Genomic DNA, 12,139 nt, shown 5'->3' with positions numbered 1-12,139 from the left:
TTCTGCACGTTAATTTATCAGCATATTCATTGTCATGCAGTTAGTCTGGAGAACCACACTGCTTCTTTAAATGAACAAAGAAAAAAAAATCTACTTTGTGCTTTTCAATTATATCAGAACAAAGTAAACTCACCTAATGTATGTTTCGTAGTAGCGGGTTCTATCCAGGTAAGCCATGAAATTATGGAGAAAGATACTTTAAAATCAGGTAGCTTTGAGAAGTCCATTGGTGATTACATTGTCTGTACTGTAATAATTTCATTTTAAATAAAATGACTATTTTCAAACCTTATTAAAGTTACACCATTTTTCCACATATCAACTGAAATGAACTGAACTGAAATGAAGCTAAATATATGAATTAGTTTAATGCAGCGCAATTTTTCTTATAGTGGATTTAAAACATATACATTAATTTAAAAGCAAATATTATTTTCATAAGTTTACCTTCTACTGCTTGGCCTTCTACGCTTCTCATGATCAGCTCTGGAGTATGAATGGTAACCATTTTCAGATCTATGCTCATGATTTCCAAAATTTGTGTGTTTTCCATGGACAACTTTGGACACGTTGGCATTATTGAGATTGGCATTTGTTGAGTTTGGAACTTGCTTTCCTACTGAGTTGTGGTTATGATGATTGTGGTATATAGAATTTCCTGGATATGGATTTTTCTCAGTATCACTTGCAGATGGAATTGAAGGCCGTTGAACATGTAAAGGACGGTGTGTGGTGTTGATCTGTTGAAATGAATCGCGTCTGTCACTGCTAATATGGTTTATGTGGTTGCCAAAGAGGGCACCGTTCCTCTGTTTTAGGGGAAGAGAAAGAAAAAACTAACATCAGGTACAAAAAACATTTTCTGACAGCAATGACTTACTTCTCTCCACCATGCATACAAAGTATCAAATAAATGTGATTTTTCTTTCTAATTTATGATGCTTCAGATGGGATCTGCTGAAGTGATAGAGATGTGATTGTGCTAATGACAGTATTTGTATTTCAGAGACAAATTAGCGAACATTTTTCTTTTTCCATACAACTAAATGTGACATCCAGCTTACTCTGTGTTTTGTTACACAAGAGAAACCTAGATTCTTATACATGAAGAACATGCACCAAATTCCTCAAAAAGGGACAGGACTGTGTAATTTCTGAGAACACTTTGGTGGAATTCTCTCCTATTTTCTCAGAGCATTGGTTTGCAACAGGTGTCACTCAGACAGGATGGAGTGCCATGCAACAGTTTGCAAGCATATCTCAAGTAGATAGCATTAAGCTTCAGTGGTTCCATTCTTTCTTCTTGCAGAGATATAAGAAAGAGCAGTAACTCTTTATCAGTCCTGAGAGTGAAATGGATGAGAAAGAATTAAGTGATAAATTATGACTATGACATGCAGCTCTCTTTTACATCTAACCCAGATTATGTAGCCTCCCTGTCTAGCCAGGGGTGTGTCTTGGATGACAGCTCAGAATTGAAGCTCAATCTAGAGAAGACAGAAGGTAATGATGGTTGGCAGAGAAATGCATCTACTGATGGTCACTGCACTGCTGTCTCCAGTACCACATCCTCCTCTTTTTGTACAGGACAGCAAACTATGAGCTTCTGACAATTACTGCAGGAACATGCCTTTACATCTACTTCTGAAACGTTGCAAAGAATTTTTTCTTGCTAGCTGAAAAACAATTTGCTGATTACAATACCAACTTTAAGTGCTCACCCTTAGCCTGAATAGCTAAAGCATAAAAGAGGAAAACCAAACTTTTTTCCCAATTAATTCTTATTGATATCCCTCACAGGAAAGTGGAACTGGCATTTGTGAGTTGACTTCTGTGCAATTCTAGGCATTCTTTTAAAATATGCAGCTCTGCAACTGGTTTGGCTGCCTAGAAGTTCATCTCTTCTTCCTGCCCACCACTGTAGATGTTAAGACATTTACTGTTTAAACCTTGCCACTATCTCAGTTTGAGCTGTCCTCATAGGCACATGCAAGACTCACACATTTCTTAGGAATTACTAAAGAAAAAATAAGAATTAGAGAGAAGAAATTAGGAGCAGAAGAATGACTCTTGCTGGAACTCCTTCCTAAATTTATGGTGAGATGCAGATGTCCTAGTAATACCATTTTTCTAGATAGACATAAAACATACTTGATGTTTATTAAATATTTACATTTTCTGGTTTGAGGCTTTTATTATTCTCCCACATTCGGGGATAAACTCATTCTATAAACCTTATATTACATAACACAACATCGACAACAAAAAAGTCACAGAGCTGTGTTCTGACATTACTTTATAAACATCCTCCTCCTCCTCTGGATTATTTTCCTCTGGTTCATCATCTTGCAAGTCACAGGATATAGCTCGGCGTATTTCAGGACCGATATCATGAAGTGTCCTTAGTCCTGCCTAAATCAATCACAATATCATAACATATTAGGAATGCAAATTCTTCTATAGTCACAGACATGTAAAATTATTAAAAAACAGTTAACACATTTTTGTATCCTGATATTCATAGATGATGCATCCTACTATGTCTCTTTACTGTCATTAATAAAAGGCTTGTAGTCCAGTACAGTCCTGCTGAAGTGAAGTGTCCTTATTACCACTGTGTAGATCCTGACTAAAGGACCACTGATGTTTATGGAACCCTACGGAAACAAAATTCATCTTACAAGAAATTATAAGCAATCAACAAGTACTTTAATAAAATGTATTTCAAAAAGATGTATATTTAATGTTAAAAACGTGTTTGCAGCCTGTGTCCATGCAGGAAACACAAGAGGATCTTTGCTCCAGCAATAGCAGTTTTAGCAGAGCTCAGACTGTAAAGAAAGCAGTGAAATAATTCCAGCTCATCTGTGCTGCCCACAGGTACAGATGTGAACCTTCAGTGTAGAACAGAAATCCATCCAGCTACAGCAGCAGGGGCCTCAGCATGTATTGAGAAGGTTCATATTCCTTCTCAAGCCTGCTGTCAAAAGGAATTTTTAGCAAGAGTGTCTGTGCTGGAACTGCTGAAGAGACCCCTACACATCACAGAGCAAAAAGACAGCATCCTTGTGCCCAACAACTCCGTGCTTTTGTATGCCTTACCTACTCTGAAAAGATGATATTTTTCCTATTTTAACTCTGGCTGCCACTGTGTAAAGAAAAACAAACAAACAAAAAACTACAACCTTGTTCTCCCCAACTCTTTTTTTTCTTCTCAGGTTCAGAAGAAATCAATTTTTTTTTACCCCTTTACTAGTGCTACACTTACGCATATAAAGCTCATGTATGGCACTTGACACAATCACGATCTAAAAGCCTGATTTATCATCTTTCTGTGCATTTTTGATACAGACGTGAAGGCTGACCAGCCCATTGGGACACGTTACTTCTCCTGGGGTGGCATGGAGATGGGTGGAGCATTTTGCATGTTTCAGAGCACAGACTGAGCTGAAGGGCCTTGGCAGGTACCAGGCATGGCTGGGTCCCATTCCTGCTGCCCATCACACACATTCCTGGGAGCTCGCTGCAGCACTGCACCCAGCTTTTAGACCCCAGTGGGAACAGCCAGTTTGCTGGGGAGCAAAATTGCATTTATGCAGTGTGGGCAACCAGAACCTGGAAAGGGAAGAACTAAAAAGCTTTGTATCAGCCTGTGCTGATACACAAGTTCTTGCTCAGGTTTCACTCTACTGGTGTTTCACCTCCTGAAAATGGTACTTGAATAATCACATTAGCTATGTGAACTTGGCAATTACATTTTCTTCCTCAAGGATGATCTTTGAGAGTTATGTTGTAATAGAACAGGTCTCTAAAATCATTTACTAGGGAGTTAATATGCAATGTACTTTTCATGAATGCGCTGTGCTTTTTCCCACTTCCTGTGCTAATTACACAGTCAAGTTTAGCAAGATTGCTAATGGCATCACTAACACTCCCTGGTACAAATTTCAAAATAGACCAAAGGCTTTAGTATTTATTTAGCAGAGGATTACTACTATATTTTGGTTACTCTGTCACTAGTGAGAATAAAATCACTTACACTTCCAAATCACCGACACTATAACATAAACTGTAGTAAGAACAGAACACAATGCCAGAAGTACTAAAATAAGAAAATATGCATGCAGAAAAATAGCTGATTAGACCTACACTATTGCAGTGAATGTGAGAGATGTAGCAGCCAAATCTCGATTCCCCAGCATTCCTCATCTTCATCAACCCACCCTCTGAGGCTGAGCACACTGCTCTACAACGGCACAAAAGCTCTATGCTTTCAGTCAAACCCCAACTCCCTTCAAGCTAAGCCCTTCTCTGAATGCAGTGCTCTCAGACAGCAATATTATACATTTTATCTCTAGCAAAAACTACTGGCTTATGTTCCTGTATGCCAAATTGTGACAAAGTCCCATAAATATATACCTGAAAACTGAGAAAAGGCAAATGTTTGGCAGGAACATATCTAATAATCATGTAATGACATTTCCCACTTCCTTCTGGTATATTTCTTGGTGAATTACTCCCTCTTAAAAAGAATAAATAAGAGCAGGCAGCTTTTATCATCTCATCTCTCCTCAGTAATACTAATTTTCCTGTGACAGACCCTTTGCAATGACAGTCACCAGCAGAAAATTAAAACCTGAATCACAGTATGTAAGAGTACACTTTTCAAAGTATACTCAAACAATCAGCTTTATTTACTGACATCCAGTACCAAAGCCATAGGTTCTACAAGCAACACCTGCTTGCAGAATTAAAATATCCGTTAGGTTATTTGCTCCAACAGAATCACCCAGATTGACTTTGCTAAGTCTGTCAGTAAAGTGACTACTCCCATGTACTGCCACATTTTACATGGAGTATTTGAAAAGTATTCTAAGCATGAATTTTTACAGCAGGAGGGCTCTGCACCATGAGATAAACTCTCATGCTAAGCTCTTAGTGGTGAGAAGACAACCCCTCATTATATCAGTCAACTTCTCTGAAGTTGGGCTGATGTAAAAAGGCAGGCACTGGTACTTGTCTGCCAGTAGGAATACCCCTCCTCTGAACTACATTTCAGGTCTTCTGTGAAGATCACAAAGAAATCATGGGCTGATAAATGTTTGACTTTTACCTTCAAGTACGTTAGAAGCAAATCACAGATCTCTTAAATAAAAAATAATATCACAAAACAACACAAAATCAGACCAACCCTTCCCACATCTTTCCATTAGTTGAAAAGGAAAATAAGGTCCTTCTGATACACATTTTCCCCTGCAATATGTGAGTTTAGCCTACTCACAGCAAGAACCCTACAGGGACAATGGAACTATGCACTGTCCTTCCCTGGACAGTGATTTACTTGCATTTTTCAGGGAGGTGTGCTTGTTTCTTTGTTCCTACAACTGCTGAAGTCCATAGCAGGCAAATACTTCCCTAAGAACTTCATAAACCTTCTGTGTTATATATATATATATACATATAATGAATCAAGACCAGCCACATTTCTGAGGCATCATAATAAAATGACTTCTTTTTTTTTTTTTAATGTCAAATTTTAGTGCTCTGCAGAAATTACTTCCTCACATGGCTTGTCAGAGCTGCAGATGAAAGGAAATCACAGTTAAATCCTTTTTACTTTCCATAAACGGAACAACTGGTAGGAATTAAAGACTGATATAAGACTTTTCATAACATTTCATTTAGTTAGTAATGGTTGCTGAAGGGGTGACACTCTCTGTAGTCCACCTTTTATCCTTTATATCTACTTCTTAAGACAGATTCTTGATTTCTGCAGATTTTCTCCTGTCCAGAGAATTTTTGCCTTTCCTTAAAGGAAGCTTCAAGATTATTTTATGCTATTTCATCAGTAAAAACACCTTTAAAGTTATTCCCTAAATAAATATAAATGTGAATAAGTATTATTTTATTTCCTATTTTTTTGATGGTCAAAATATAAATCACATTATTTCAAGAAGCAGGGGGTCAGTTCTACCATCGTATGTATGTCTAATATCCATCTCAGCTCAACAGTCTGGAAACTTGCTTGGTTCAAGGTTGTTAAATCAGTCAAACGGATCAGTTTTCTAAGAAAATGCATTAATAATACCAGATTATTACAGAACACACAACTCTTCAGTTCTGTTATCTCTAACTTTCCAACACAGAGTATCATTATTTGCTATTCACAAATATTTTTGCTTAGTGGATATGTGACTGGAAAAAATAGTGTTTTTTTGTTTTGTTTTGTTTTTTCCAAAACTGCACCACTGAATTATTCACGCTCTTCTGCAAAAGGACATCTGTTGGTTCTATTCATATTGTTCCATTTTGTTGACATTTCTTTGAAGTAGGGGAATAGAAGAGATACATGCTACTGTATTTGTTTGACTCTAATTCCATTCTATACATTTCACTACAAATTTGCAAAAAATAAAAGCTCTTTCTTATTCAGACATTTTCTCTCCAAAATTTATTTTTGATGTCTTTTTTTTTTTTGTTTAATTTGTTCATTCTAGGCATGGGAAATATGAGATATATCAGACCAATAGTTAGTTATTTCATGACACAGAGTGCACCAAACATAATTACATAATAAAACCAAGCATGTCTTTAAATAGGCTTTCCTCTAAATACACAAGATGACTTCAAATTAACACAATAATTTTGTACAGCTGTGCTTTATGGGGCATAATAGTACCTGCAATGTTTTCAAGATGGCACGAAGCACTAATACATCAGTGCTGTGTGTTAAACAGCAGCTCTAGAGACAATTAGCAATGCCCCCATGTCTGACACAGCACTGAGATGACATGTGTGCCTTTAAATTTAAAGGAATAGAACTGTAGGTGTCCCTCAGTGGTGAAATTGTAATATGATTAATAACTATAGTTCTCAATTGGTCATTCAGAACCTAAATATACTTGAAAAGTATCACATGCCAAAATGCAAAAATATTTAAAAGTCAAATTAAGCATGAAAATATTAAGAAGTTTAATATTTCAAAAAGATTGCTTTTAACAAATGCTAAATAGTTTTAAAATTAATTTTGTGCATCTCTAGTATTCATAAAACACTAGCACCATTTTAGATTCACATTTTATATTGAGAAGTTTGTGTATAATGCAAGACTTCAGAGTCACGACTTTTAGAAAAAAAATTAAAGGTTTATGAATACTGGAACTACACAAAGATAATTTTCCCTATATCTGAACTCAGTGTACATCCATTTAGAGGCATCATGCAACCTACACACAGATGAAGTTTGAGCTTATTTTAAGCTGAGTAAACACAACAGTCTAAATAATAAGAATCACGATCACCACAGTAGTTCTAGTCACATAAAACAAACAATGCTCCTTACTTGAGGCATTTTATAGTAATATCATGAAATGGCAGACACTTGTATAATATGCTTCACAGATTTTAGAAGAATGCTGAATAGTTACGCATATTGCTATATAAACTAATTAGATCTGAAATAAAGCATAAACATGAATTCTAAATGCTAATTTCTTAAGAGTTTCAGAGTACTGCAAGTATATGACTATGAAACTGTTCATATGAACTGCTGTATAATGAATGTGATAATGAACACATTTTTAATAGCTGCTTATTTTATAGCAAAGGAAATCAAAAAGAACAAAAACCACCACAGATGCACTGTCACAGCATAAAATAACCTGAAGGCAGTAAGAATGGAACACAATGCCAGAAATAGTAAAGTAAGAAAATAAGCATGCAGAAAAATATCTAAATAGACCTACGCTATAGCAGTGAACATAAGAGATGTAGTAGCCAAGTCTTGATTCCCCAGTGTTCCTCATCTTCATTGAGCCCACCCTCTTAACACCGAGGCTGAGTGCACTGCTCTACAATGGCACAAAAGCTCCGTGCTTTCGGTCAAACTGTGACTCCTGTGAAGCTAAGCCCTTCTCTGAATGCAACATGAACACAGAAGACCATTAAATTGAACTTGAACAAAGCATATTAACCCCTCAATAGATGCCTACTAGAGATCTACCTTCTCTCAAGTTTCCTGTAGGGTTGATATTACTTACAATATTTTCATAGATAAAAAGCATAATTAACCCAAAGCACATTCCCAAGATCAAGTTCAGCTCAACAAATTGAGCTTATGTCCTTACGATGTGAAGGGAAATATCCATTAACTGTTATTTGCAGATATTAACAAAGTGGATTGTGTGTAAATAAATGTGAAATACAGATGCAAATGTTATATAGTTTAGAGCACACATGTTCCCTAGTAAAAAGAGCATCAAATTAATTCATTTACTCTAATTAACAGATAAAAGTAATTAAACCTGATCATGCTTCACTTAACATTTATTTTCACCAGCAATGTGACTACTGTTTGGCTCAATACATTTTTCCATCACCACAAAAAGACATCTCCTAAACTACTGCTACAAATATAATTTTCTGATTTTATCCCAAGAATGTATTCATTCTAATTGCATAAATATTGATTAATAGAATAAGAAAGGCACTATGAGCAATTCACCCCCAAAGAATTTTGTGTCTCATGTCCTAAAAGTGTGTATAACAACAAAAATGTCAGTAGATAGCTAACGCAAACTGGTCACCTATCATTTCAGAACTAGCTGCTTTTCTTCCCTTCATAAGGACTGAAAACTCCTGAATCTGCAGAAAACATTCTAGCCTGTTGTAGTTCCAAGGAAAATCATTATACTATTTCTGAAGATGGTTTCAATGACAATACGCAAGTTTAGACCAAATGCTATTGGTTATAACTTGAAATACACTTTTCTGACTGAGGAGGAATTTGGAACTTCATGGCAAAAAGACTTTACTCAGCAGCCTGAGTAGATAAACTCTGGAGATCCACTTCATGTTCTAGAGTGCTTCCTCTTCTCTTCCAAAGAGCAGCTTTTGTTAGGCTAACTACAAATGCTGCAGCCTTGAGGACAAACTGAGCTATATAAAAATCACCCTGAATGCAATCACTGCAGGGTAAGAAGGGGAATTCCTGCCTGCGACAGATTCACAAAGCAAATCTAGTTTTGCCGGGAACTCCATTCCAATGGTCTTACTCAACCCAAACATTGCTGCTTCTCCCCCTCAAACATTTCTCAAGCCTACTATCAGAAGAAGCCATTGTCTTTATTCCAGTTGTGTCAAGGTTCTGATGCAAAAATGGCAAGGGGACTACCACTGAAATTCTCTTGACACAACAGGCAATTTGTCTCATGTAACCAAATAATATGAAAGCAAAGGGTGAAAGTTTCACATCTTCATTTGTTAAGACTCCTGTCTTAATGACTAAAAAATAAATTAAAATGCTATTCTGTACTTTGTCGCTAATTGGAAGACACTAATTTTACAGCTTCTACACTGTTAGCTATCTTAAATATTCCCAGTTTCTCTTCCTTTCTTTCCAGATAAGTTATTTTGGTAGAACATAATATTAATTTTCTTTTCTTACAGTTCCCTTCTGTCTCTGAGTGTGCCAAGAGTCTGATACCTTCAGTGATTTATTTACTACACATATATGGTATCATGAACATTGGCATCTAGGATCCAGCTTTCCTTCTTCTGGAAAATTCAATAAATGCTAACTATAAATGTGTTCTGACTGGAACTGAGAAATGGCAGAAATGAGACAATACAGAGTGAGTCTTACAGACTGGAGCATAAAACTCCAAAAATTCAGGAGACAATATTTAGGCAGTGCCACAACGTGCCTCTTTATGTTTTTCTCCTTCCTCCACTACAGAAAAGTGGTGTTAGACAACCTATGTTGTTGATTTTGACAGCTGAAGGGATGGAAAAATGCCTGCTATCAAGCCTATATATCATACTCACAAAATGATGAAATGCAAATAGAATTGATGGAACAGTTATCAGAACTGAGATCTAATTTACTGTTAGCCCCACTGACCGAGTGAGTCTTCCTGAATAACTGACATTTTTATAAAGGAAGCTAAAATATAATGTTCACTAAAATACTGACCATATCAATACATCATTTTTTGATTGAGCAAAATTGGTCAGCAAAATAAAGAGAAAAAAATTAACTTGTTACATTTGTTGATAATCTACTTTGGAGAAATAGCTATAGGAATCAGAATCATTTAGGTTGGAAAAGACTCTTAAGATCATCAAGTCCAAACATCTAATCCTTTAAATGCCCCACAAGACAGGGCTTTTTTCCAACCATAGGTTTCAGGTTTCTTTGAAATAGTCTTTCTACTGATATTTGGTAGATGAAGCTGAATTATTATTCATTTATTAGAAAGACAGAAGTATAACAGGAAAATGTGGAGAAAGAAAGAAACAACTTCCTATCTACTAGCTTGAATCATGTTATTGCCACAGGAACATTGTTTTAATCAAAAGGAAAACAAAACAAAAAAACATTGTAGTTTCCTAGCAGAGATTCATGGTGCAATTTTTAGCTGTTCTGAACTGAGAAATGTTTGTCTAAAGACAGAGAAAGTGCTAATTCTTCCCAGTTTCATCTTTCTCTCTGTCTTTGGTATTGAACAGGAAGCACAATCTGATAATAAACAATGGAGCATACTCACATTTGGAAACTCTATTTGTTTCTATACTGTTACACGCACAACTTCAAAAACAGAGGTGGAAACCTGTAGTACTGTGGCTTAGAACTAATTTTGAGCTCCTTATTACCAAATACTGCTCAAAGTCTGCAAAATCCTTCCTAACAATCTGGTGTCTTTCACTTTCCTCTCAACTGTTTCCAGCCTTTTCCTTTTTAACTCTTCCATTTCCCATGTTATTTCTTTTCTCTCTGATGATGTACAAATATAGCTCACATTGCCCCAGCAAGTCATGTGCTCATACATCAGTAACAAGCATTGAAATGAATTTTTCTCTGCCTATTGTAGAGAAATGCGTGACTTGGAACAGCAAATGTATCAGAGCTCCCGGTAGAGACATTATTAGGAAATATGAGAGAAAAATTGCCCACTAAAGACAGCAAAGATTGTTTTGTTAGACAAAAGAAAAAGAGAAAAAAAAAAGCAGGATTTTAACAAAAAAAAAGGTATATGGATTAACACATTCCTCCCCCTTTAGATATTTTCACAACAAAGTCTTCAACTTGCATCAGAAAGGTTAAATATCTTTACAGTTTGTAGGAATCCAGCCAGCATTAACTGCAGTTTGTTGAGTCATAATCCAATTAAAATGATGCAGTGTGTGATATATGGAATTATTTGAGGGCAGCCTTCCATTTGCATGTTTCAAAGTTCATAATGCCAGGGGTATCACTGGATAAAAATATTCAAAATATAACCTTCAGATCACTTATACTCTATGGACTGCTTGCGGCAGGCTTTCCAAAAAACAGATGGCCAAGTAGTACTAGTCAATCTATTGTCCTGGGTTCCATTTAACAGCTTGGTTTAAGAGACAGGCATTAATATAGCATGCTAATATTACTTCGTACAGAATATATTGATAGAAGTGAAGTTCAAAATGTGCAAACATTAAACATGTTGATAAGAACTTATTTCACCAGTAACCATGAATGGAAAAGAAAAAGAACAATGAGAATTAGGAAGCAAATACCATATAAAAACATCTTTATTATGAGGTAATATCTGTTAGGAAGTTACCTGAGAATTGGCTTATAACGTTGTCAGAACGTAAGAAGTTGAACAGTTGAAGTAAAACAACAAAAACGATAGTTCAGAACATTTATCTGATTTCACTTCAGCAACTTTAGACTTGGATGTATCAACTATACTTGTTGAGGAATTTTATAACTGTTGCTACCATTTGAGTAATTCACAGAGAATAATTTATTGCACTTACCTTGTTATAGAGAGAAAAGCAGGGTTACGTTTTACTTTTCTGATGAACAAGGGCCAAAAGTGTCCCAGCTAAATTAAATCGTTGCAGCACTGCACAATCATCAATATTCATCTACCTGGTATTTCAAGTAAGCTCACAAAATAGTTAGTTAAAATGTAAAAACAAAATCACCTGCAGAGCAATCGTGGTATTCTTCGCAGGATATTTCCCCACCAGTCCTTGTTCTTTGCGTTTCTTGAATTTCCTAAAGTAGTCCTGTATCAGGAAGGTGGCATAGAACTTCCCCACGGTTACCTCATCATCTAAATGAACAGACCAGACAGATCTCTCCCAGGTC

At 36.0% G+C, this 12,139-nt stretch overlaps 1 protein-coding gene across 13 annotated transcripts in view; it reads right to left on the bottom strand.

Moving 5' to 3' along the window:
* The window catches only part of CACNA1D (calcium voltage-gated channel subunit alpha1 D), a 194,409-nt gene that overhangs the window by 15,549 nt on the left and 166,721 nt on the right, over window positions 1-12,139 (bottom strand). For 10 of the 13 annotated variants that reach the window (XM_072044112.1, XM_072044111.1, XM_072044122.1 and 7 more), the window contains 4 exons: window positions 11,974-12,104; window positions 2,296-2,412; window positions 448-809; window positions 134-160 (listed from right to left, as the gene is read on the bottom strand). In XM_072044112.1, coding sequence (XP_071900213.1) covers window positions 134-160; window positions 448-809; window positions 2,296-2,412; window positions 11,974-12,104 — 637 coding nt within the window. Of the gene's footprint in view, window positions 1-133; window positions 248-447; window positions 810-2,295; window positions 2,413-11,973; window positions 12,105-12,139 lie in introns of those variants that run through there. The other 3 variants (XM_072044113.1, XM_072044119.1, XM_072044121.1) reach the window with 2 other exon arrangements.

This window comes from Anas platyrhynchos, chromosome 13, assembly GCF_047663525.1.
Source record: "Anas platyrhynchos isolate ZD024472 breed Pekin duck chromosome 13, IASCAAS_PekinDuck_T2T, whole genome shotgun sequence".
NCBI classification, from domain to species: Eukaryota; Metazoa; Chordata; class Aves; order Anseriformes; family Anatidae; genus Anas; species Anas platyrhynchos.
Note: the sequence above shows the minus strand (reverse complement) of the source record. Positions and strands in the feature narration are given on the sequence as shown.